At 40.5% G+C, this 27,877-nt stretch overlaps 1 protein-coding gene across 2 annotated transcripts in view; it reads right to left on the bottom strand.

Annotated features, from left to right (window-relative positions):
- Positions 1-27,873, bottom strand: part of ZNHIT6 (zinc finger HIT-type containing 6) — a 60,229-nt gene extending 32,356 nt beyond the window's left edge. Inside the window, exons 1-8 of one of the 2 annotated variants that reach the window (XM_038414316.2) lie at positions 27,602-27,873; positions 26,680-26,745; positions 26,494-26,600; positions 26,323-26,408; positions 23,719-23,822; positions 13,041-13,109; positions 11,809-11,889; positions 9,111-9,191 (exon numbers count right to left, since the gene is read on the bottom strand). In XM_038414316.2, coding sequence (XP_038270244.1) covers positions 9,111-9,191; positions 11,809-11,889; positions 13,041-13,109; positions 23,719-23,822; positions 26,323-26,408; positions 26,494-26,600; positions 26,680-26,745; positions 27,602-27,858 — 851 coding nt within the window. In that variant the 5' untranslated portion in view covers positions 27,859-27,873. Of the gene's footprint in view, positions 1-9,110; positions 9,192-11,808; positions 11,890-13,040; positions 13,110-23,718; positions 23,823-26,322; positions 26,409-26,493; positions 26,601-26,679; positions 26,746-26,842; positions 26,919-27,601 lie in introns of those variants that run through there. The other variant, XM_043520371.1, reaches the window with a different exon arrangement.
- Between the last annotated feature and the right edge of the window lie 4 nt (positions 27,874-27,877).

The following is a 27,877-nucleotide window of genomic DNA, read 5'->3' as shown; positions in this document are numbered from 1 at the left end:
GGTGCGCTCCAAATAGAACGCCAGTGCTCAACGCACATCATAGAACATCAGGGTTGGAAGGGACTTCAGGAGGTCATCTAGTCCAACCCCCTGCTCAAAGCAGGACCAATCCCCAATTTTTTTTGCCCTAGATCCCTAAACGGCCCCCTCAAGGATTGAGCTCACAACCCTCGGTTTATCAGGCCAATGCTCAAACCACTGAACTCTCCCTCCATACGGGGTTTTGGAAAGAACACCAGCAGACAAATGTCCTGGCCCAAATGGAATTGGGAGACAACCTTAGGGAGGAACTTGGGATGCGGCCGGAGCTGCAGCTTGTCCTTGTGAAATACTGTATACGGTGGCTCAGAGGTGAGGGCCCTGAGTTCGGACATCCTTCTGGCTGAGGCAATGGCAACCAGAAATGCCACCTTCCAGGAAAGGTGGAGGAGGGAACAGGAAGCAAGGAGTTCAAAAGGGGGTCCCATGAGTTTAGAGAGGACCAGGTTAAGGTTCCATGAAGGGACTGGTGGGTGAGAGTACGGGAACACCCTCTCCAACCCTTTAAGGAACAGTCCCAGCATTGGGTGGGAGAACACCAAGCCCCTCCCACCCCCCCGAGAACCCCGGATGGAAGGTGGAGATGGCTGCCAGTTGCACTCTGAGTGAGGACAGGGCTAGCCCTTGCTGCTTGAGGTGCAGGAGATACTCCGGGATGGCCTGCACTGGGGCCTGGCACGGCCGCACCTGTCGGGGTTCACACCAACACAAGAACCTTTTCCACTTGGCCATATAGGCTACCCTGGTAGAGGGCTTCCTACTGCCAAGCAGAATCTGCTGCACTGGCTCTCCAGGGCGTTTTGCCACAGAGCCTCGATGCCGTCAGGTGCAGTGACTGTAGGTCGGGGTAGAGAAGCCACCCGCTGTCCTGTGTAATGAAGTCCCAGTGTAGCGGCAGGACTACTGGGGCTGCAACGTACAGCTCTAGGAGCGACGTGTACCAGTGCTGGCGGGCCCAGCCTGGGGTGAGGAGGATCACCTCCACCCTGTCCCTGCGCACCTTGAGTAGGACCTTGTGCTCCAAGGGGAGCGGGGAGGAAGGCATATATCAAGCCCCCCCCCCACGGGATTGCAAATGCGTCTGTGAGCGAGCCCAGACTGCGGCCCTGGAACGAGCAGAAATGCAGGCACTGGGTGCTGGCCCTGGTGACAAACAGGTCTACTCAGGGAAACCCCCACCTGCGGAAGAGCGAAAGCACGACGTCTGCCCTGAGCATCCACTCGTGCATGCGGTACGACCTGCTGAGGGAGTCCACCAGCTCGTTTCATACCCCCGGGAGATAGGACGTCTTGAGGTGAATTGCATGGGCTATGCAAAGGTCCTAGGGGAGGAGACCCTCGCGACAGAGTGGCGAGGAACGAGCCTCAACCTGTTTGTTTATATAAAACGTGGCAGTAGTGATGTCTGTTAGACCTGTCATGCTGTGACCACTCAGAGTGGCATGAAAGGTCTGGCAGGCGAGACGAACCGCCCTGAACTCCTTCACATTGATATGGAGCTACCACTCTGCTCCAGACCACAACCCCTGCATCATGAGGTTCTCCAGGTGAGCTCCCCATCCGTAGTCTGACACATCCGTCCCCAACATCAGGTCCGGTGGTGGGGTGGCAAGGGGATGCCTTCGCAAACCACAGGCTGGGACTGCCACAACAGCAGGGAATCCAGCATGTCCCTTGGGGCTGTCACTATCAAGTCCAGGGGGGTCCCTTCCTGGGTGGTACACCCGAGCGAGCCACGCCTGCAGAGTTCTGAGCCTCAGTCTGGCATGCCTGACCACGTGTGTGCATGCTGCCATGTGGCCCAGCAGCTGCAGGCAGCACCTGGCTGTTGTCGTTGGAAACTGGCGCAGGGAGGTCACCGCTTGCTGGAGAGCCCGGAATCGGGATACCGGAAGGCTTGTCCTAGCCTGCACCGTGTCCAGGACTGTCCCTATGAATTCCACTCTCTGCGTGGGTACGAGCGTGGACTTGGGGATGTTGACCAGGAGCCCCAGCTTGTGGAACAATCTCAGGCCACGTCCATCTGGCCCCGCAATTCTGCCTTGGAACGGCCCGACAGGAGCCAGTTGCCGAGGTACGAATACACCCGGATTCTCTGCCTTTGTAAGAAGGCCGCCTCCACCACCACACACTTTGTGAAGATCCTTGGGGCTGTGGCTAGACCGAACAGGAGAATCGCAAACTGGTAATGTTCTTGGTCCACGGTGAAGCATAGGAACCGCTGATGTGCTGGGTGGATGACTATATGAAAGTATGCGTCCTTCATGTTGAGGGCGGCGTCCCCAGTTCCCCGGATCCAGGGAAAGGATGATGGTGCCCAGAGAGACCATGCGGAACCGGGCCTTGACCAGGAATTTGTTTAGCCCGTGGAGGTCTAGGATGGAGCGAAAGCCCCCTTTGGCCTTGGGGATGAGGAAGTACTGGGAGAAGAACTCCTTCCCCCTTAAGCTGTGTGGCACAGTCTCTACCGGAAAAGATGGGAGTTGCCTTACCAAGTGGGAAGTCAGTCTAACTAGACAACTCCCATCTTTTCATGTGCCGTGTATTTATATCTGCTACTGTATTTTCCACTCCATGCATCTGATGAAGTGGGTTCTAGCCCATGAAAGTTTATGCCCAGAGAAATAGTGGAATGTAATTGGCCTTAAGAGTCTTAATATTCATAATTGGCTCATTAAATACTGCGTCTAAGTAACAAATTTAAATGTTTTCCTTGATTTCATAGGGTTTAGCTAAAACTGCCTACTTTGCTAACTATAAACTGGTTAATTATTTACTAATAACCAACAGGTTCACCAGCCTTGAAACAGAACTCTTTAGACCATCTATAAACATTCTTAGCTGCCTAAGGACATAGTAAGGGATGGATTCACAATAATTTTGGAAAATAATTTACTTTGTTCTTAACTTACCAAGAGAGAAGAGCCCACAGAGGGGTTCACTCTCAAGGGTGGAATCTCTGTTAAAGCTCTCTTCAGAAAGATATATAAGAAATTGAAATGGAAGTCATTAGTTTATCACTTGTATTGTATCATTTGTTTGTTTTGTTTAAAGTTTTCTTTTCCTTTCTTTGATAATAAAATAGCCATGGTTAATAATTGTTATTGTTTTGCTTGGTCTCGATCAGAACACTATTACTAATTTATACCACATCTTACACTCCAAGACAATTTTCTGAAGGTGAAGTTGCGCATTTGAATAAATACACAATTAAAGCAAATGGATTTTTATAATTAAGAGACACAGTCAACTTCCATTTACATCTGATTTTTATTTTAACCTACCGTTTCTATTTGTGACATCTACAATTATTTTAACTGGAAGATTAAAGAAAGAAAGGCTCCCTATTTTTATCAGTTTGTCTTTTTAGACAATAATCCTATTTGGACACAAACTGTGCTTTCTTTCATATTTATACAGATCATAGTGCATGGTGGGTGCACTCAAATACATATATAAAAACTAATAAATCAATATCAACATTTACAACAAAGTGCATTCCAGCACGATCACTATTACAGGATTTATACTATCTTTAAGTGATAGAGGAATGTACATCAAGCTTTCTAATTTGTCAGTGAGTTGGTTTTAGCAATCTTAAAAGCAAAGAGCATATTAGAAGACTCTAAAGCGACTTTAATCCCTAGATATTTTAAAAAACATTAGGCTACAGAGGAAAATTCTCTCTGGGCATGGAAATAAGAATTTACCAAAGCAAATAACTCCTACTTCTGCCAGTTGATCTTGAGACAGGAAAGTGCTCCAGAATTACTAACATCCAGAATTCTGGGAAGCAACTGTTTTGGATCAGTTAAAGCAAAATAAGTGGTCACCAGCATAAAGAAATGACATTTAGAAGAGAAGCATTTGCAATACTTGTTTAATGGATTTTTCTTCCTTACTATTCACTACAATTGAATAAGAAAGGATGGCTGTTTTTTCCATTTGCATTGGCCAATGTCACTCACTGCAGCTAGCAAGAGGCAATCTGATGGTGTGTGTTGATGTTTTAAGGCTTCTTAAAGCACTGAAATAGAAGTTGCATCAGTACAAAAATGTACAGACCCCATCATTGGAGCCCTCTGAAAGTGTGAATTCCACTGAAGTCAATGGAAGCTTTGCATTAGGAATATCTGTAGGATATAGCCTGATTTTACTCAGTATTCTTGTACCGTTCCAGGAACTGATCCAAAACTCACTGAAGTTAATGGAAGGCTTCTAGGCCTTTAAAACCAGATTTTAAGTCACACTATGCACCCTATCTGCATCTTTAGATGCCTAAATACCTTTTAAAATCTGGCTCTTGGTGTTATATTAAAATTAACTCCATGACAGTTATTCTGAAAAAAATATATTAATAATGAGTCATGAACAGTTAACAGGCTAGGAAGAAAATTAGCTTATGAAAGGATCTTTGTTGAGTTTCAAAAAGACAGTGTTAGAAAAAAATATTTCTTGCAAAACAAAATTTGTCATAGTCAGTATTAACTTAATAATAGGAGAATATGATATGAATGATTTAACAGCACCTCATCAGGCAATATTTGTATTGGTATAAATGCATGTAAACTGCATGTCTTTGTTTACTAATCTGATCAAATTATTCTGACCATCAATTTAGTTACAATGAACTTCAAGTTATTTGCTTCACAAAGGCAAATCTGGCAGCTCTCTCAGGAAAATGAGAAGGTGTATTTCCCAAACTAGACTGTATAATTTGGCAGTTGCATTTTTCCTTCCCTTAGTGGAAAAAGCAATAATCTTACCACATGAAGTCACTTTGAAGGCATCCCAAATAAAGGATTAGACACAGTAAGGATATTAATTTATTTTGAAGAAAGAAAATGCTATTTTATAAAAGAATGTAGAAGAGTGCAAAAATCATCCAAGAGGCAGCACTTAAACCTCCCCTGGAATAGTTTCACCCCAGAACAAAACTTAGACAAACTGAATATTGCATACCAGGTGATAGGGGTTAACATCTCCAGATGGAAAACTTAATTTTTAGCAATCCATCCAAAAGCACATTTTCCCAAACCAAAAAGAAGAGAGCTGTAGACTTCAGAGTAAAAGGAGAACTTCTGTGTCTATATAACACTGGTGTTACCAATCCTCCTTCTAAGATCCCTTTTAAGGTACCTGTAGTTAATCGAGAGGCCTATCAAGGGTCTAGTAGTCACTCTCTAAAATTCTAGATAACTGGCGAGAGGGTGTGCTTTGAGTCACTCAACCAAAGCTGTTCCAAATGATTAAGGAGTAATACCAAAACACAATGAAAGAAATCCTGGCAAAGTCCTCCTCAACCAAGATAGGCTCCCATATTATGTGCACTACAGGAAGAAGATTATACCAGGGAAACAAAAACAGAGGCTTATCTCAGATAAATTAGGTTGCAGAGGAATGTCACTAACATAAAAAGGAGTCAATGGAAAGCAAGCAAATTTCATGTTGTTTAACAGCTACCCAATCTATCTGTGCAGAAGTAGTGTTAGCTAACTGTTGTTTACCTTCCCAAGCTGGGTTCCCATGATTTAAGTAAAAACATGTAGTATCTGGCAAATATAAATATTCTCCTGAAAAAAAATATCTGATAAGACTAGCATTTTGTAAATGACATTCAAATTAAAATGGTTGTTACACTGTGAGCCATAGAATGAAACAATCAAAATTAAACCACAAACTCCTGTTTTATAAACATTTTCAGGAAATACTGAAATCCTCCTATAAGATGCTTATCTTAAAACTAGGAGCCTAATGTTTTATAGCCTATAATAATCCTATTTAGTTCTCTGAAACACCACTGCATTCCATTAACGCAGTGGTTCACAACCTATTTACCACCGTGGGCCGCATATGCGGCTCTCTGTGTTATGTGGGTTGCATACATACGGATATATACTACCTGCATGGTGCTGAGGATGTCACATGGGCTACAGCTGTGCGCTGATTGGGCCTCAAGCTGAGAACCAGTGCTTTAATGATACATAATTACAATTATGAAGATAACTGTCTTAAAAAAGACTCTGGACTAAAACCCTACCCAATTTGACAATGTATAGTTTTAAAGTCCTCCTATTATCTAATCATTTTAATAAGGTGTTTTTTGAATCCTAGGTAATAGAATATTCATATGAACTTAAAAGGCTGTGGGGCAGTATACCAGTACTTTCCTCCACCAACCCGCTACTCAGTGGTAAAAGGGTTCTTTTCACACAGCTGGGTCATTACTCTCCCTGATCTTAGACAGTGTGAGCAGAGCAGAGCACTGGTGGATTATGGGGTACTTTTTGTACTTATGGGCTTGTCTATACAGACATGTAGTGCATGGAATGCTGCAGAGTGAAACAGCAGTATATCAAAGTGTATATAACAGAACTTTTAGTGCACGGCAGCAGGGTCCACACAGCCATTTAGTAGGCAGCAGGCTACAGCACTGTAGATTTACACCCTGCCTTGCTGTGCACTAGAACTCCATAGACAAGCGCATGTTATTAAAGAATAACCTGGCCTGCACAATAGAGGAAAAGCTGTTAACACTACCCTTACTAATATAGGGCAGCAACATGGTGGTGGGGGAAGAAGTGGTCCGGAGGAATGCAAAGGGGGAGGAAGGTATAGCAAAGATCAGCATTCAACTTCCTTGCTGCACCCAAAAGTGCACTAAACACAAGCATATCTGTTTTAACAGAACTGAAACGGATATATTTGCTAAGTGTTAATATTTTAAAAGGGATGCCATCAGCTTTAAATCTATCACTTAAAAAAAGTTACCTGCTTGAGTTCCTCACCAAATTTTTGGTGTTTTACAATCACATTTTCCTTTTAAAAATATTTTGCTTCCTTTTTCTGTGTGTAAGAACCACACAAAAACAGAAGATAACTGACTGCACAAAACGTGCTGATAAATGAAGTTAAGCTAAGGAAGATTTTTCTCTCTCACACAGTCCTCTCTGTAATCATAAAAAGTGAAGATTTCAGACAAAAAAGAGCAATTCTGATGTTGGTGACTGTTCTTAAATTCTCCTGTAATACTCAACTTCAACCAGAACTTAAGTCTTTCCTTTAAAGCACAGGGCTTCCCATTAGAATGTTGCCTTTTAGACCCCACTGTGGAACCACAGCTCAGGTCTACCTTTGGTCTTGGTTAGTAGGTTTAGGCTATTTTGCCTAGAGCTATGGTAAGTTAATCAAGAACAGAACAAGTTTTAATTTCTATTCACATTCCACAAGAGGAATACATAACTATACCCAAGATTCAGCAAGGTACTTAAGTACTACCATTAAACATGTAAATAATCCCATTCATTTTGCTGAATATCTGGACATAAAAGATGAAGATCAACCTGAAGGATTTTTAATTTCTTTTAAATGCACTACACCTTCTATCTGAAGATCCAAAAGAGCTTCACAAACCATTAATGAATTTTAGCTCAATACCTCTGTGAATTAAGAAAAATATAATGACCATTTTACAGAAGGAGAAACTGAGAAGAGATTATGTGACTTGTTGACAGGCACACAAACTGTCCATGATAGAGCAGGTAAAAGAACATATACTTTAAGATTCGAATTCACATACTTTATCAAGCTGATCCTCCCCTCAAATTTATTATACTAGTTCATAGAAGGAATGCCTATATGGCAAAAAAAAAAAAAATCAAAACAAAAAACCCTGCAGCAAGTCTCAGTTCAGTGGTGGCAGGCAATATATGCATAAAGAGCAAGGGAACAAGATAGGCTGCAATCATAATAAGTAAAGATTTCAACAACTTGTTTGTTTTTGGAGCTCTTGATCCCCCCGCCCCCCAACCAATTAGCAGGAGAGCAGAAAAGCCCAAATAAAAATAATTTAAAATGGGGAATTTTTCTAAAAAATACTGTACATACTATTTAAATGGTGCTCTATCAGAAAGGTAATTTTATAAAGTTACTCAATTTTTTTAAAAAAAGTAGAAGTTGACAAAGTCTCCTTAATGTATTAAATCCTGAAGTGGAAATCAGCTCATTTTATGCAAAAAGAAAAACTGCTAGCTGACAACTATCTTGTAGCCAATGTTACAGTTATTGAGAAACAAATATCAGAAAAAGAAAAGTTAAGAATTTGTAAAGTTTCATTCTGTCATTCAAGTCCAGAGTATATTCTACACTCACTCTTGGATAGAGTTTACAATGAAATTAAATGACAGGGAAACTGAATGTCTGTTTACAACAGACATTCTTGTAACATCATTGATGATTTTCTTTAACAATGGGAAGTCATGTTTCAGGGAAAAAGTTAGATGACATTAAGTTTGTTACATTTGAAGAAAGGAATGCAGTTTAGAAATCTTAACTAAGAGTTATGGGTCAATTATGGGTCACAATAAACTATGGTATTAAAAGTACATTCCCTTTTCAATAACAATGGCAGCTGGGTGAAGTGTTCTAAATGGTGCTTATGGTATGTGTAGAATTATTTCTTTAGCTATTTGCACAGTTTTTATTTTGATGGTATAAAACAAATTTTGTCCAGAGCTAATATAATAAAGAATGGTTTCAGAGTAGCAGCCGTGTTAGTCTGTATTCGCAAAAAGAAAAGGAGTATTTGTGGCACCTTAGAGACTAACAAATTTATTTGAGCATAAGCTTTCGTGAGCTACAGCTCTAGCTCACGAAAGCTTATGCTCAAATAAATTTGTTAGTCTCTAAGGTGCCACAAGTATTCCTTTTCTTTTTATAATAAAGAATAAAATTCTATTAAAGTTTAGGTTCAAGAAGCTTAAATCTTGATCTGAAAATACCAGAATGTGAAATCTGACTAGCTAGTAATGTTGAGAAAGCATCATGTGGCACAGTAAATTCAGCTTAATTTTACAGATGCTCACATGTTGTCTCACTAAACTTTATCTTGATTTTAACCGCAGCTTTTTTGTAATTTCATGTTGCTAAACAGAAGCGATTTAATCTGGGAGAGTACAGACACATTATCCTTTATCACAGCACCACTAGAGACTAGCAAACATCTTCAACAAGTAATTTCTCTCTAAAAAGTACACAAACAGCCTTCATACAGAAAAAATAATATCCCTTACCTGACAGAATTATGTTGCCTGTTTTCTATTTTCATTAAAATTTGCACATCTGACTGAGGAGACATTGTATATATTTTTAATCTGGAAAAAAAAACAACTCATGAAATCTAGACAAATAACATTAAAGAAAAAGTCTAAACCACTTGTTACCGTTAAGAGATTTACTAACTTTTTAGAAGCCTTCAACCAAAACAGCCTTCCTGTCAATGTAAATACAGGTTTGCCACTAGCCAGAATTTTAAGACAGTCTATGAATCAGAGCTTGGATTGCAAATGTGTTTCTCTACTTTCTCCAGATAAGGCATTAACATTACCATCATTTAAATTAATTCTTTGGATCTTTTTAATCATTTCGTTTGTATCATCAGCAATTTCTGTGAGTGCTGCTGGTTTAAATTCAATGACTTTAGAAGCATACAAATGCAGGGCTGGAAGGGACCAAGTAAACTAGACCATCCCTGACAGGTGTTTCTCAAACTTGTTTTTAACAGCTTCCAGTGATGGGGACTTCATGACCTCCCTTGGAAGCCTATTCCACAGCTTAACAACCCCTTATAGTCAGAAAGCTTTTCCTTGTATCCAACCTAAATCTCCCTTGCTGTAGATTAAGCCCATTACTTCTTGTCCTACCTTCAGTGGACATGGAGAACAAGTGATCACTGTCCTCTTTACAACAACCCTTAACATACTGGAAGACTTATCAGGTCTCCCCTCAATCTTCCTTTCTCAAGACTAAACATGCCCTCCTTTTTTAAGCTTTCCTCATAGGTCATTTTTCTAAACCTTTTATCACTTTTCTTGCTCTCTTCTGGACTCTTTCCAATTTGTCCACATCTTTCCTAAACTGTGGTGCCCAGAACTGAACACAGTACTCCAGCTGGGGCCTTACCAGTGGCAAGTAGACAGGACAATTACCTCCTGTGTCTTACGTGCTACACTCTTGTTAATTCACCCCAGAATCATATTAGTCTTTTCTGCAGCTGCAGTACATTGACAACTCATACAGTTTGTGGTCCACTATAACCCGAAGATCCTTTTCAGCAGTACTACTACTTAGAAAGTTATTCCCCATTTTGTAGCTGTGAATTTGATTTTTTCCTTCCTAAGTGAAGTAATTTGCAGTTGTCTTTATTGACTTTCATTACAATGAATTCAGACCAATTCTCCAATTTGTCAATGTCATTTTGAATTTTAAACCTGTCCTCCAAAGTGCTTGAAACCCCTCCCGGGTTGGTGTCATCTGCAAATTTTATAAGCATACTCTCTGCTCCATTATCCAAGCTATTAATGAAAATATTGACTAGTACCAGACCCTGGACTGACCCCTGTGGGACTCCACTAGACAATTTCATAGCAAACTATTGATAACTCTGAGTACAGTCGTTCAGCCTGTTGTGCATTCACCTTAGAGTAATTTCATCTAGATCACATCTCCCTAGTTTGCTATGAGAACTGTGTCAAAAGCCTTACTAAAATCAAGGTATAGCATGTCTACTGCTTCCTCCCATCCACTACGTCAATAATCATATCAAGAAAGGAAATTCGGTTTGTTTTGTCACTATTTATTTTTGTCAAATCCATGCTGACTATTCCTTATAATCTTATTATCCTTCAGGTCATTACAAACTGATTGTTTAATAATTTGCACCAGTATTTTTCCAGGTACTGAAGTTAGGATGGCTGGTTCATAATTCCCTGGGTCCTCCTGGTTCCCCTTTTAAAAGACAGGTACTATGCTTCCCTTCTCCTTTCTTCTGGGACCTTTCCTGTCCTTCAGGAGTTCTCAAAGATAATTGCTAATGGCTCCAATATTGCTTCAGATAGATCCTTAAGTACCCTAGGATGAATTTCATCAGGCCCTGCTGACTTGAATACATCTAATCTATCCAAATGTTCTTTAGCTTGTTCTTTCCCTATTTTGGCTTATGTTTCTTTGCCTTGGTTGTTAATATTGTGTTGAGTATCTGCTCACCATTAACCTTTTTAGTAAAGACTGAAGCAAAATAGGCATTAAGCACTTCAGCTTTCTTGATGTCGTCATCTGTTATTAGCTCTCATTCCCACATAAACAAAGGACCTACACTTTTCTTTGTCTTTTTCTTGCTCCTAATGTATTTAAAGATCCTCTTCTTTGCCTTTTATGTCCCTTGCCACCTGTAACTCATTTTTTTGTGACTCAGCCTTTCTGATTTTGTCACTACATACTCATGCTGTTCTTCTGTATTACTCATTCTCAATGTTTCAACTTTTTGTATGATTTCTTTTTAATTTTCAGGTCATTCTTCTGATCTTTCCTTTGCATCAGAATAGTTTACAGTTGTGTCTTCAAAATTGTCTCCTTGAGGAACCACCACTGCCCTGAATTCCCTTTTCCCTTAGATTTTCTTCCTGTGGGACCTACCTACCAGTTCCCTGAGTTTGTTAGAGTCTGCTTTTTGAAGTCCTTATTCAGCTGTTCTCTCTCTCTCCTTCCTTTCCTTAGAATCATGAAATTTACCTAATTTAGTCAATAAGTCAATTTCAGTCAATAAGTATTAAGGAGGTGGCTTTCATCACAAAGATGGCAAGTGCACTATTAGCTAGGAATCCAATTCTGAATGGCAAAAGTGGAAAACTGACAGTTTGACAGAATTTATTTGAATAGTTTTGTTATTTTAAAATCAGTTAAGTAAAATTACTAATGGTTTTTAATACATACCTTTGACGAATAACAGGATCTGATTCTTGAGGATCAAGGTAAGGTTTAAGGATTTCACCTAGTGTTTTATCATCGGGCACCCTTTGGCCAAAAAGATAAAAATACAGTTTATTATTAAGTAGTATTCAAAAAGAAATATTAAAGCAATTTTAAGGAAATGGTATTTCCATATTTAAATTGATATAACACCAGCAGGTAACATCTGGAAAGGGTGCAATGTGCATCAACATAGCACAAGCTGGCAATGGATATTACCAGCCCCAGCACACAGGGTATGTCTATGCTGCAATTAAAAACCTGCAGCTGTCCCATGTCAATTGGGGCTTGCAGGGATCTGGCTAAGGGGCTGTTTAACTGCAGTGTAGACATTTGGGCTCAGGCTGGACCTTGGGCTCTAGAACCCTGAGTGGGGAGGGTCCCAGAGCTCAGGCTCCAGCCGGTTCATCTACACCACAATTAAACAGCCCAGTGAACCTGAGTCAGCTTGGTGCAGGCCAATCATGGGTGTCTATCTGCAGCACAGACATACTCTCATTCAACATTAGGACTTAACTGGCACCTGCAGGAAGGAAACAGAGACTCTGCCTCTTATCCTTCCCCATGCCTGCAGCTGGAAAAGCAACTTCCAGCCCTGACAGCAAGTGGCTACTTCTGAGCTTTCCTAGCCCAAACAGGCATGGGGAGAGAAGAGGTAGTTTTTGTTTGTTAAGGAGTTGCTGTTTTTCTGCTTTCCTACAGGTACCTTTCAGGGAGGGGGTTAGTAGCATCTGCTACAAAGGCAACATGGCTTCCTTTCCATCCTCTCTGGTGTGGGAAAGGATTTCCTGCGGGAATGGGATTTTCTCTGAAGATCAAGGAAAACATTGGGAGTATGCAAAACTCCTCTATATTAGCACGTTGATGCATGTGGACAACAAGCATCAAGAGGCATATACAAGGCTGCTCTATTTACAAAAGATTAGCAAATAAAACAAGTATTTAAATTAGAGAAATTCAATTTGAAAACAGACTTCAGTGTTATGCTTCTAAGGTGATGGAAACAAAACTAGTATTTTAAAAAAGTGATTTAACCTGAAGTGTCCCCTTTGTAACAACCAAAAAAATAAAATAAATCTTTAGCTTGAGTCTTATTACCACATACAAAGGGATGGCTAAGAAACTAACCAAATAATCTTATAAAACTACTTTGCTATAATTAACTATAGACATCCGCTTTTCACAATCTCAGGTACCTTTTTACTGTGTATTCAGCATGACTGTGAGGAAATATGAGCTTCAAATGCCAGTAGAACCTTTGCTCCCTAAAAAGAAAGAGAGAAACACACACACACTGGTATCTCAATGGTATTATTTGCATCATTATTTGTACTGGTAGGGTCTTGAGACCTCAACCAAGATGGGGTACCGTAAATAGTAAGAGACAGTCCCTGTCCCAAAGAGGTTACCATCTACATAAACACAGGGTGAGAGAAAAGTATTATTATTATTCCCATATTAATACATGGGAAATTGAGGCACCAAGGGATTAAGCAATCTACAGGAAGGTCAGAAAGGAAAGCTGTGGTACATCCAGGAACTGAACCCAGATCTCCTGAGTCCCTGTCCAGTTCCTTAACCAGAAGCCCCTTCCCTTCCCTTCCTCTATTGCCAACATAGTTAATTATAGAGCAATTTTTATTAGGTGTTTGGAAGCAGAAATTACCTACTGCAACATGGTTCAAAGAGACACATTCTTTATGGGAGGCAGTCAGACCTTCCCCACACCCCTGGGCTGGGACTTGGGAGACCTGGGCTCTATTCTTGGTTCTACCACTAGCCTGCTAGGTGACCTTGGGCAAATCTCTTCACTTCTCTGTGCCACAGTTTCCTCATCTGTAAAATGGGGAGACAGTCACTGACCATCTTTGTAAAGTCCTCTGAGATCTACTGATGAACAGCACTATATAAGAGCTAGGTATTATGCAGCTGCTCTTTCTAGTTTAGAATTTTACACACAGCACATATAGTTAAGGTGAGGTTAAATTGAAGCAGCATTTACAATGTTCCAGAGGTCTGACAATTCCCTGAAATTCAGGAACTTTTGATGGTACCTTTTTCAGCTATCCAAGACTTGGGACTCCTAACCATCCAGTTTACAAAGGTTTACACAAATATGATTAAAAATAATGTGCTGCTGTTGTAACAAAGTTAATTTGGGTATCAGACAGATGAAACACTATACAGTTTGGTCCAGCTGGCTACAGAGACATGCATGTGCATCCAGTAGCAAAACAGTAGACAACAAATTGGTTGCGAAGTACAATTAACTATGTTATTGCTTTTAGATGAGAGACTTACAAAGTTTGTTTGCTGAAATAAATAATTATTCTTAACCTAGTTATTTCTAGGGGAAGGTTACAGTCCATACAGTATTTCAGATTACTTACATAGCACAGAAAGAGTGTTGGATGCTTTTCTAAGAGGAGGGAAAACCAGGTCCTTAGCTACATAAATCTTAGAATCTAAACAGATAAACATACAGATGAATGTTAGGGTACAACAAGCAGCAAATGACTGAGTGGAGTTGTACAGAATGTCTTGTGAATTCTCCATTTCCATCCTCTTCCTCTGAACTACTTGTTAAAGTTTGTTAAAGGGGAGGATTAATATTGAGAGCTTCTTTAAGTATGAGTGTTCTAAAGAGAGACTGAGTCACAGCAGACCAGTTCAGGGAGAGGAAAGAGGCTGCAAAGACAAGAGTTGGAGGAGGACACAAAAAGGGTGGCTAGTTATGTGGCTTCTGTAATCAGAAGTTGGTACAGTTGAAAGTATGTGCCCTGTCTTCATATTTTAAGACCTGCTGTTTGGTATAATGGTATGGTATTTACTATTACAAGTTCCAAACTCGAACATTAATTTAAAAATAATTTTGAAAGAAGATTCATGTTTTGAATGTAAATCTGCCGTATGAAAAATTCTGTCAGAAAATTCTTAGCACCTCTGGAGCTGGCAAACTCAAAGCAACATTAATATCACTGAACAACTGTACAGCAAACTGCAATGCTAATGAAGAAGGGCTTCAACTCAACTGACTATTAACAAGCTCACAATCCCCATCACAGCTGTACTTTAATATTTAGCACTTAGAACATACGAACGTAAGAATGGCCATACTGGGTCAGACAAATGGTTCATCTTGCCCAATATCCTATCTTCCTACAGAGGCCAAAGCCAGGTGCTTCAAAAGGGAATGAACATAACAGGGCAATTATCAAGTGATCCATCTCCTGTCATCCAGTCTGTGATGGGCACTTACATGGCATGTACATGTGCAAAGCACTATTCCAGTATTTAATTAAAACTTGCTGTGGGACTAAAGGTGGGGGTGTTGTCAACTGGAAGGCAGGTTGCATGATCACGACTGATAGTCACAACTGATAAGATGTACATGTATGTCGTAGTAGTGTTCAGAAGACATATTTCATTTCTTGCTCTGAAAATAGGGCCTAAGAATGAGGCTTGGCTTTTTCTTTTCCTTTGAGTTTGGGCAAAATGGTTTCAGAGGTGAAATCATCTTCCTCCAGTACCTGTGTGTAGAGCAGAGGTGGGCAAACTACAACCCACGGGACCGTCCTGCCTGGCCCTTGAGCCCCTGGCCCCGCCCCTGCTGCCCCCCTTCCCCGCAGCCTCAGCGCGCCACTACCAGCGTAGGAGGGGGCTGCACTGCAGGGGCAGGGGAGAGCAGGAAGGGAGGCTCAGGCCTTAGAAGATAGCAGGGTCCTGCAACAGTTGGTCCAGAACCTGAATTGGATAGCAATCTAAGCACCTCTTCTCCTAAATGAGATGTACCAAACTTAAAAATATTTATGCAAATTAGCTTCTAAAAATTTGTAGGCATTTAACAGCTACTGGTTCTTCCTGAACAAACATCTGCTCCCCCTTACCCTGCCAAAAGCCTTTTAAAATTGCAACATAAAGTAATTTCTTCAACTGTGCTTTTCCTAATTTCCCCACATAAATATACAAGCAAATAATCCATAAGTAAATCAAGCTACTGTTCCTATAGGCAAGGAACACAGCGATTGTTACTGTCATTTCTTTCAATATTAGAGGCACTCAGATATGATAATGGTGGCAGCTCTCTGAGCGCACAGTCATCACGCCCTCAGAGCAGGGGTTCTCACAACCAATTTTTTGGTGGCCTGAGGGTGTGGCCACCAACTCTTGCCGATCGCCACTATGACAATTTTTCCTAAAATTGTTAATTAACTTTGGGGAAAACAAATAAATATGCACATATACATGTAGTAATTTATTTATGTAGGGATTTTTTTGAAGATTCAATAATAAAAAAATGTATCATTGTCTATTATTTACTAGATTTAAACTGAACAGAAACAAATAAGATGCTCTGCATGTTTTTGTTTCTTTGGTGTTGTGTGTGTTTTAAAACTTGCTAGCTAGTAAGTCTGCTTCTGTGAAAAGTGATATTTGTATGTTTGTTAATATCACTTCACAGCAGCAGACTTGTTAGCTAGCTGGGAGGCAGTGAAAAGTGATATTAAACAAAAATATCATTTTTCACAGCAGACTTACTGAGCTCTGGTAAACAGGAGGACAAATTAAGCCTTGGAAGGGAAGGTGGGGAGGCAGCAGGGGCCAAGGGCGATGGGGAACTCACACTGGCTGCCTGCTTCTCTGGTGTTTGTTGCTCCAGGGGGGGCAGGGCCCAACCCCTCCTCCCAACCCCAGGGAAAGGCTGCTGTTTGCACACCCCTCCCCCGCCCCATCACCACTCAGAATGCTGTGGCCACAGGAAAAAGCCCCTGGTGGCCACATGTGAGAAACGCTGTTGTAGAGTGTCTGGATTGCTGTGGTCTCCAACCTTTTTGCTGACACAATCCCTAGTAGTGTGAGTCTGTGTACCTGATTTAGGCAAGTGCTGTAGACACTGCAGCTTCTAGGCCCCAAGGGACAGATTTTCATAGGTATCTGGGTGCCTAAATAAGTAGGATAGGTGACAACTGGTATGTTCAAAAGTGCCTAAGCACAGATTTAAGGTGCCTAATCTGCATCTTTAGGTACTTAAATATCACAGTAAGTCTGGCCTCAAGGTTCTACCAGCACCCGGTGGTCATAAATAGCACTCTGTATAGCATTTCCCTCAGACACCCCATTTCTGTGATCCTTTTTCTTCACCAACTGCCACAGAAGCAGGGAGAAAGCAGCAGCAGATAGCTCATGAAAGCTTATGCTCAAATAAATTTGTTAGTCTCTAAGGTGCCACAAGTACTCCTTTTCTTTTTACCCTTATCAGAGTCATCACACTTGCACTCTGCTGACCTGCCACACCATTCAGCTGATTTAACAGGATTTAAGGAGAGAATCAAACTCCCCCCACCCCACACACAGACTGTGAAAGTGAAGCAGAGGCAGAAGCAGCATTGAAAGGAAGCTCAGCGATTTAGAAGTATAGTAACTGTATATATTTAAGGGATGGAGGGCAAAAGGTTTTGGGCTTTGTTCTCCCGTCTTACACGAATGTAATTGGTTTACAATGATGAGAAAAGAATCAGGCCCTTAGCTCTTTCCTTGCTTTGTTTTCTATTAAAGAATCTCTAGCCTATCTGAAATTAAGAAGTAGACATTTACTGTTGATCAATTCAAGAACCACTTGCCCACAGTTTTAGAGTACTTGAAATTGTTCAAACACCTCACAAAAGCTGGGATGACCCTAATTCAATAGATCTTTTCAAGAAAGAAACTAAACTCTATTTTCCTGTCCTCAAATTAGCCTTTGGTTTAATATTTACATTTACCAAAGCTAATTCCAACTCTCTGTATCCCTTTATGGATACACTCCTTGAAAGCAGTCACATAAGACCACTCCCACCTATTCTGGACATTATCTTAATTACTTTAAATCAAGTAGCTTCAACCAGATAAACATGAGGAGGCATGAGAGAGAAACAGTTTTTACAGATTCTAACATTAGTAAATACCGTAAGATAAGATTGATTTTATTTTCAAGGCTGGTTGAGCAACATACAAAAAGAACCAAACTAAAATTATTGAATTATAAAGAATCATCACACCCTGACTTAAGATCACTGACTTTTGCACATTTAGTCCATCTTAAGAATCAGAAACGCTCCTACAGAGTATCAGAAGCCAAACATGGAGTGTGAGCTGCTACTTACTACCTAAGGAAGTGTACACACTTTAAGACCTCAGCTCTTTGATCCACTCCCAGATGTGCCTGGGACTTCACTTCCCCTCTAAGCAAAATATATTTGATGGGACACAAATTTCTATGAATTTCATGAAAATGTGTAGAATCTGCATCTCTGTGTTTCACTGGCCACCATAACCTCCTATCATGTGCCCATTCACAAAACCCCTTTTATAATCCTGCAAAGCAGCAGAGGAGCATTTATACATATATACGAATACAGCCACTATTACAATCAGTTTAATATTATAGTGGGCTCTTGTTAGACTTTGTGATATTTAAGGTTGCAAAACAGTTTGTTATAACCCTATTTTCACATACTCTTAACTCTCAAATTCAACTTTGGGGTTTGAAATTTTCCATGCTTGTTTTTTGCCTCTATGTGAGCCCTATTTCAGAAGTTTACATAAAGCTCTTGTAGCTACTTTTTTGTTCACTGGAGGGGGGAAGCCACAATACCCTTTTTGCCTTTCAGAGATATGTCAGATGCAGACCTGTTAGTTCAAAGAACTTACAAGTCCTGCTGGTAAATTTATTAAGCTCTCGCTCCTCGTGCCCAGTGAGTAGAACTGTGCATTGTACTTTTCTCCTTATTTATCTCAGATTTTGCCTAGTGTACTAGGTTTACAGTATATGCAACACTGATTTGTTTACATTTGTCATCTACTTTCCACAAAACCGTAAAAAAGCAAGTCAAATGTAAGGATACTAGAAATTATTTCTCAGAGACAGGAGAGAACATTATTAAAAGTGTTTATATTAAAGTATTTTGATAGTTATGCTTCAGGTTTCTCAGTTAAAATTATAAACTTAAGGGTTTTAGTTCATTAATTCTCAAGGTACTTTTATGAAATGTATCATGTATACAATTTTTCTTCTAACTGTTCTTTTAGCTTTTATACAAACTCAGTCCTAGAAGCTAGCCTTCATCAATACAAGAATCAGCTTGTTTTATTAGTAATTGTATTAATAACTGTCCTAGCTAGCATTATTCACATCCTAATTTGCTAACAGGAAACTCCCAACTTTAATCATCAAAAATCTCAAACAAACAATGTACACTGGAATCTGCTTACAATGAACTCAGATACAGAAGATACCACTTATATATATAAAAGTAGACAAAGTCCCAAATTGTTCAGTGCATTGTAATGTGCCAATTGTAATTGTGACTACAGCAACTTCCACTTAAAGTGAAACCCTGTGAAAGACAGAATGATTCATTGGGAATTTTATTCGATTGAATAACAGATGCCATATGAAGTTATTGGAAAGAATATATGGAAGTACCTTAGATCAGGACATCTGCATGTTCACAAATACAATAGCATCTGCTATACACGGGTTACATCGCATCAACAAAAAGGGGAGAGGGAAGAAATGGGGAAGTTTAATGAAGTACCAGCTGTCCTTTAACCCTGATTTGCTACTTTAGTGGCTCGTATCACCCACAGTGCAACAGTTTAATTTAAATATAAGGGGATTAAATGTTTACTCTTTTTGATAATATTGCCTTAAACTGCTTTAGGCAACACAGATCCAGTCCAATTAAGTTACTGGATTCTCTTGTGAAACCCAAAAGCCCCTCAATAAAAATAAATGAATAATAGTTTGAAGCTTTCACAAAAATACACTGTCTCTAGTGCCACCATACCTACTGTGCTAGCGACATTAAACAGCAGAGGGGACCCACACGTTGCTGAAGCTCAGCTAAACTAATTCCCAGCTGAGATGTGAAGGACGAACAATAAAGTTGGATTATTTTTATTTAAAACAATTGTAGTAAACTGTAAAGCAAGACTATCCACCAAGAAACTGATTGAAAAACATTTCCTTTGTAACACATATGGTCTTCTCCCAGGAGGCCTCAGAACAGTCAGAGATCTTACTAACCATATGTGCTGCAATATTCAAGCACACTGGGTTTGAATTAAGGGTTCTGTGGAAACCAAAAGACTTTGCCAAGGTTGACTAGTCCAAAATTTAACCTTCTTTAAAAACGTGTTTTGTCGTCTCTTTTGATTCTTTGAAAGGAAACAAAAATGCCCATCAGCTTCTCTGCATGAGAACTAACACATTTAGGTTTCTATCACACTTCAAGGATAGACTGCCTGCGAGAGCTGAGCTGGGATGTAGCCTTTCCTCATGTTTGTATGTCATCCCTCCATTTTCATGAGACTATCAAATTATTGAAATGCACAGGAATCAGCCTCTCTGATCATTAGTGAGCAACATTCATGTAATGCTACCTGGCCTTCTCCATGCTTTCAGGCAGAGAAAGTGTCACATTGTGATCATAGGTACTGGAACTAGGGATGTGGGGGTGCACCCCTGGCTTGTAGTAGTAACAACAACTCAAATACATGGTTTACACTTTTAGTACCCCCACTACAAAAACTGTTCCTGCACCCGATTGCAATGAATCCCAGACAGCAAGCAAAAAAATGCAACAGTACTTCTAGACTTAGGCTTAACAGCGCTGTTAGTTGCATCTGAAGAAGTGGGTTCTTTACCCATGAAAGCTTATGCCCAAATAAATCTGTTAGTCTCTAAAGTGCCATCGGACTCCTTGTTGTTTTTGTGGATACATTCTAACATGGCTCCCCCCCAATACTTGAGCCCTGATAGGGTAGATATAATTCAAAATACCTTTGCATTTCTGAGTAGTCTAAACCTTAGCATTGAGATATGGCTTCTGTTCATTATTTTGAAGCAGTTAAGAAGTGAAGAGATTTTCATGTACTTAAGTTTCCCCAGAAGTATATCTCAGATTAGTATAATCTTACTAGGGGTGTTAGACAGTAAGAGATATAAAATCTGATTTCCTAAATGTGGATAACAATTTCTCTAGCCATTATTTCCAGTAAATATTTGATCTACACTGAATGTGCATGTCTGTTTCTCTCATTTCAAAGGCCAAACTGAAGTTTATTTGATTACAAATGGTTTGTTTGTTTTTTGGACACAGCAGATGAGGGGCAAGAAGTACTCCTTCAAAGTCATTTCCAATATCCTAAGCATCACCTATTTAATACTATCGCCAAGCTCTAAAGTTATGGCTCCATTTTCTAAATGTTTGTATGAAATCAAAGAGATGAGAATTAGTATATAATCTCTCAACTTTTTGCGAACAGTTGTCAATGAGAACATGCATTTCTTCCATACATAAAAATAAAGATGCTCCGAGCCTTTACATTATTTGAAAAATTGGGATGTCGCATTTCGACAGATACTGCAGATTTCAAGGTTTACCATTGATTTGCAAAGAAATATGGACCACAGCGGGACACACAAAGAGATGCAGTTGGCTCCCAGTAACATAACTTGTTTTCCCACAGCATCTCTTAAACACAACTTTCTTCATCAGAAGGCAGCCCAAATATCATTTTGTCACATCTTTGATTGGACCCTATTTTCTGACTAATATGCTATAACTAGTTTTAAAGGTAAATGAAAGGAAAATATCAACATAAGAGAAAAGGTAGACTTCTCAGCCTTGATAAGCGACGACATCTGTTCCAATACAGCTAGGACAGACATTTTGCAGTATCTGCAATACTTCCCCCCCAAGCCCTTCTCCTTCCCTACAGTGGAGGCAAAACTCCACTTTACCATGTAAAATTTGTATTTAATACCTCCCTCTCATACTCATTCACAAAACGTGTATCATTCTCAGTGCCTGGAAAAATAATTGCAGAAAGCAGGTGTTTATTTTCCTAAAGAATGATGTTGTTGTTCCACTTGATGACACCAGAATGTGTCTTTGAAAGAACAACAATTCAAAATAAAAACTGTTCTCCACTATGACCAAAAAAAAAAAAAAAAAGCCATTGTCTTAGTTCTTTCTGGCTGCTCCTGAAATAGTTCCATGCTTAACTATTTACCTAAAAATAACACACCAATCCCGCTAGATCTTAAAATGGGCCTCTGTTCTATAAAGGTAAATATATAAATATAGACATATGTAATTCAATGCAGAAATAAATTAATTCCCAGTGCTCAGCTGCGTGTTTCCATATGTGAAAGTACTTTTGTGAACAGAAGAGTTTAAAAGCCACTCTACATAAGAGCAACAATTATTTGTCAGTGTGTGGCTGTCTTGTGTACAGGACTTACCAGTAAGGAGAACATTTTTGTAGTTGTGACCCCCACAACTCTTAGCCATTGATGCAGAGATCTGCAGTACTTGTGGGTTGCTTTGTGGGCTGTTCTGAGGAAGCCAGGAATCCGCATCAATGTAAGAATTCATGAGAAATTTTAATGGGAAAAACCTCACACTTCCTTTTCTTTAACCCCTCCTGTGGATTTTCCCTGCCAATCATACCCTATGCTTTAAAGTATGTAAAGAAGAAAACTAACATTTCAGAAAGTCTTTTATGCATTATGTTCTGCTAAGAATAAGGTTTCTCCACCAATGAGAAAAACTGATTTTGTTTCAAAACAGAAGAAATTATGCTAGTTTTTATTTATTTAATTTATGCATGCAAACTTACTTGCTAAACCATTACAAGAGGGACACCTAGTGGTTTAGTCACTAAAATATTGTCGTCAAGTTCTTATCCATTCATTGTTACTGGATAACTAGCGGTAAATGGCATTAACTGAATAGAAAAAAAAATATCTAGCAGCAGAACTTGTGATCAAAACCAATAATAAGCAGGGGAAAGAAAAAAAAAAAGCCTGAAGAGAAGCCATCAAGGAAAAAGCCTGCCTCAAGTAGCTATTATCTGATGCTCTCGAAGTCTTTACTGTTTTTCCGCCAACAGCACAAGCAAATATTTAAATTTCAATGAGCCCTCATATTAACTTTGGACCTGCCCCTGTAGTTCACACAGAAGCACTCTTCACCAAGTTACTACATTTTTGTAGTATGACACAGTACTATACAAGGAATATAAACTTTATTTTTATTGGGAAATGTTTGCTTCATGAATAACCCAGACTTAAATCCACATCCTTTCCTCTTCATGAGAGGGAGATGTTTTCAGCAAGTCTTTTCATTTTAAGCCGATGTACCCACCCTCCCAATCAAAGAAAAAGTCAAGAGTATCTGATCAGCAAGTACTTTGGTAATCCCAATTAATGGAAGAATGACAGATACAGAACTCATCTAGGGACTAAGAGTTACAAGTCCTTAGCAAGGAAGTATGAATTGAAAATCATTTTGGTAAAAGCATTAACAAAATCCCATTTGTCCCGCATCACAGACATGCATGCAAGTAAAAGCCCAAATTAAATTTATGGAGAAGGAAGAATCTCTCTTTGTGTATACCACTGTTCAATAAAGACAACATTTAATTGACTAGCACGAATAATGGATAGTATGTTGCCACATTGCTAACTTCAGTGCTTGGATTCCAATTATGACTACTTTATGATAATAGGAAACATCAGCCCAAGCACAACAGAAGAACCCCAACTGAAATTTGGGGTATAATAAATCTTCTCTGAAAAAGCTGAATTATTAAGTGAGCTGAGTACTAGAGAGCTGTAGAAGAATTTACTACAAATTTCCATCTGAATATGTTTCCAAAGATATTTCATGAGTTTTGTTCACTGTCTAATGTGATTCTGTCATGAAAAACGCTACCAGGCCTTGAAATCTTACACAAGAGCTATTCACCAGCTATTCTTTCAGTAATACTTAAATGAAGGTTTTGCCCACTTGTCCCCAAACTCCATATTAATTAGAAACTTACTTCTTGTTGAAGGTGGTTGAATTCTCTCTCCTTTTTGTAAATCCAATGGGTAAAGTTTTCAAGTGAATATTGTGCTTTCGAGCTCGGTTTTTCAAATAATTTATCTAAAACAGAAAACAAAAGCCAAAGTATATTCAAACATGGAAACGTTTATTACTTCTGTCCTGCAAGTCTAAAAATTGAGGCCAAAAGAGTAGTCCTGGAACCAAAGTACCTTTCAAGCATTTAAGAAGAAGCATAATGTAGAACTGTCCACAGTTGTAAACTTTTTTCTCTATTTTTAAACAAAAGTTCTCAGTTAAAAAAAAGATACTTAGATATTTTCAAGAGTTTCCAAGTTTATTCTTAAAGATTAACAGACAAACTTTTCCCATGGTGAGCACAAGGAGTCCCAATGAAACATAAAACATATGTTATAAGTAGAATTCAAACAGTACAAGAGGGTTGGAATCCAACATAGCTACAGAAGGAGTGACTGACCTCTTATGAGTTCTTAAATCCAAAGGGCCCTAAACATCTTTCTGTGCACAAAATCAAGTACAAAGCCTGTATCCGTCAGGTCTAGAGGAGAAATTTCCCCCAAACTCACTCCACTACTGCAATTGCTGCACACACAGTTTCCCTGAGATGAAGACTGAATAATTAGTATATCCACAGAGTCATGAATCAATTGGCCAGTGCAGAGAAGCGTGCTCTGCAATGCACACATGTAATAATGTTGACATGGCATGGCTGAAGCACCATTAGATCAGTATTCTGTAATGGTAAAGCCTGCTAAAACAACAATACTTAACTATGCTCCAAGGCACTACCGACTTCCATCAGAAATGCCGCAACATTAACAACCTCCCCCAGACCACCATCCTTACCACCACGGGTATCACCTCCCTCTACATCAACATCCCTCACCACAACAGCATTGCTGCCTGCCTCAAATACCTACAAGATAACGTATGTTTGAAAATCCACCCTATGCACATTGCTAAATGCATCCATTTCATCCTTACCCACAACAACTTCACATTTAACAACAGACACTTTGTCCAAACTATAGGAACAGCCATGGGTCCTAAGATAGCTCCCCTATACACCAACCTCTTCATGGGCCACCTTGAGGAAGAATTTCTGGAAAAATGCACCACAAAACCAATATATCTGAGATACATCAATGATATTTTTATCCTCTGGACAGAAGACTTAAACTCCTTCATAGATTTCCACCACTTCAACAATCACCACCAATCTATTACACTCTCTGTAGGACACTTCCACACCAGCATCAGCTTCCTGGACACCATGATTAACTTCAACAATGAAACCTTACAAATTACTGTACACATGAAACCCACACATCACCACATTTACCTCCACAGATCCAGTAACCATCCCAGCCATCCCAAAAAATCTGCTACCTTCAGCCAGGTACTCAGATACCACCTCCAAAGAGAAAATCCATGCTATACACCTTAACGGACTTAAAGCTTCCTTCACTAAACAAGGACACTCCACCAGAGAAGTAGATTGCATCATGGGAAGGATCACCCAAAAACCCCAGGAGAACCTACTTCAATACAGAAAAAACACCCCTCACTGACTGCAAGTCTCTACTTGTCACCTACTGCTCTACACTAAAGCCCAAATGGGGTATTGTCAAATAATTACAACCCATATTTGATGGGCACCACATGCTGATAGAAGTCTTTCCTAAACCCCTCTTCTGGCCTTAAGAACAACCCTCCAACCTTGACAAGCTCCCCACCAGAAACAAGCTCCCCACAGACCCAGACACACCAACTCAAAGCAGCATCAGACCCTGCCTGAATAGATGCAAAACATGCAGACATATTTCTACTGCTACAATGATCAATACCTGCCCCAATACACCTTTCAAGATCCCTGGGTCCTACACATGCCTATCACAACATGTGGCTTACCTCATCCAGTGCATCAAATGCCCCAACAACTATGTGGGTGAAACCAGACAATCACTACACTTTCGAATGAACTCACACAGAAAAATCATAAAAGACAAAAACATACCTCCTTGTGGACAAACACTTTTCATAAAACGATCACTCCATATCTGACCTCTCAGTACTTGTCCTCAAGGGGAACCTGCACAATACCTTCAAAAGGTGAGCCTGGAAACTTAATTTCGTAACTCTTCTAGGAGCTTCTAAAACCATGGACTCAATAGCCACACTAGTTTGACTCACTACAACAACTTTCAACACACCCAACTGCCTGCTAAACCTTAATTAGCTACTATATTTTAAGAGGTTTCCCACAACATGTTAACTCCTTATGCTTAATTTGTCCCAACTTGTATTTAACTCAGAAACACTGATTTCCTTCCCCAGAATGGAAGAACAGCCCTGTGAAGCTCAAAACCTTGTAACTTCCACTAAAGACATTTTCTTATACAAGATGCATCCTTCACGGGTACACAGATCTCAGGTTTGTTCAGTCCATTACAGGAAAATAACCAGTCAAATTTTGGATCTGGATACCCTTAATTTGGATGTCAAGAGATGTTCTAAACTGGGATTTTGGAGCAGCCTCATTTCTACTTTAAACTGACCCAAAAGGTAACTTGAAACTCACAAATTTATTGGTTGTTGGTCTATGCAAGAAAACATCTCGAGCAGCACCATCAGTCATCCTTCCTACGTCTTCCAGAAAACGATAATCTGAATATACAAGGAACAGGAAGAAAAGTGTAATGCTGGTTTAAAAAAAGAAGATGGGGTGAAGTTTACTTAGAGAAATTCTTACCACTTAGGAGATTCAACTCACTAAACTCATTTATGGAGACAAATGCTGCCTTTTCTCTGATTCCATTACAACTCAGAGCAGTTTTGTGCTTCTTCACACATGCCAAACTGAAAGTAGAGAGAAAAATGAGCATCCTGTCTCTAGCATACAAGAAACCAAACAAGAGACAATTCAAATTGTATATACCTGCATGAGTATTTCATGCAACGTGGACACCTGTACTTTGCTTCCTCTCCACTACAGGTTTCACATCTGAAAGAAAAAAAAAGCATTTCATTTTTATTAAAGTAGTGCATTTGGGTTTGAAAAGAACAGATGCATTTGTATTTAAAAGACAGGTTTTCTTTACATTTAACCACGCATGGGTCATAATTCTGAGACCCTATCACTGAAGCTTGAAGGCAGGGAAAGGACGTATGGATGCCTCAGCAAAGCAAGAAGAAAAGGAGGACTTGTAGCACCTTAGAGACTAACACATTTATTAGAGCATAAGCTTTCGTGAGCTACAGCTCACTTCATCGGATGCATCCGATGAAGTGAGCTGTAGCTCACGAAAGCTTATGCTCTAATAAATGTGTTAGTCTCTAAGGTGCCACAAGTCCTCCTTTTCTTTTTGCGAATACAGACTAACACGGCTGCTACTCTGAAACCTGTCATCAGCAAAGCAAGTAGTTTCCAAACATTTTCATAGGGTGAGCCACAGATCCATACAGGGGGGCGATTCTCCAAGAAGCGAAGGGAAGTGAAGAATCAAGACCCAGCTCTTAGCTGCTTAACTCCCATTCAAACGGATGGGACCTAGGTGTCCAAATTCCTACGCGGGTCTGGGCCCAAACTGCCACTCAGAGTCAAAGGGGGACACTCATTGGCTGTCATCCATTAGCCCGCCTCCGGGGAGGAGGCCAACCAGTGACGGACGCGAGAGCTGAGGGCCGGGCACGGTGACACCCTCGCGCCGCGTCCCCTGGAGAGAAGAAGGCCCGGGGCGCGAGGGCGAGACCAGCGGCGGCGCCGCGGCTGCCCCCAGGCCTCGGAAAGGGCGGAACGGGACGCCCCGGCCGACGGGCGAACGTGGGTCTGCGGAGCCGAGGCCCCGGGCTGCTCCTACCCGTGCAGCGCCATCTTCCGTTTGCCGCAGGCCAGCCCCGGGCTCCCCGCCTCCGCGCCGGGCCCCTCAGGGCTCCCCGCCGGCCCGCTCGCCGCCACCGCGGCTCCCTCCTCCATCCGTGTCCCAGCTCCACGCGCTCCGCCGGGGCCCACGTGGGCCGCGTTCCTTCCGAGTGGCGGCGCTTTGCGGCTGCGCTGCGAGCTGGCGGCGGGTGACCGCCCTCTGGCGGCTGCGTGGGAGAGCGCCGCTGTTCCCATGGAGAGCTGGAAACCCCCC

The sequence above is a fragment of the Dermochelys coriacea genome, chromosome 8, assembly GCF_009764565.3.
Source record: "Dermochelys coriacea isolate rDerCor1 chromosome 8, rDerCor1.pri.v4, whole genome shotgun sequence".
NCBI lineage: Eukaryota > Metazoa > Chordata > Testudines > Dermochelyidae > Dermochelys > Dermochelys coriacea.
Note: the sequence above shows the minus strand (reverse complement) of the source record. Positions and strands in the feature narration are given on the sequence as shown.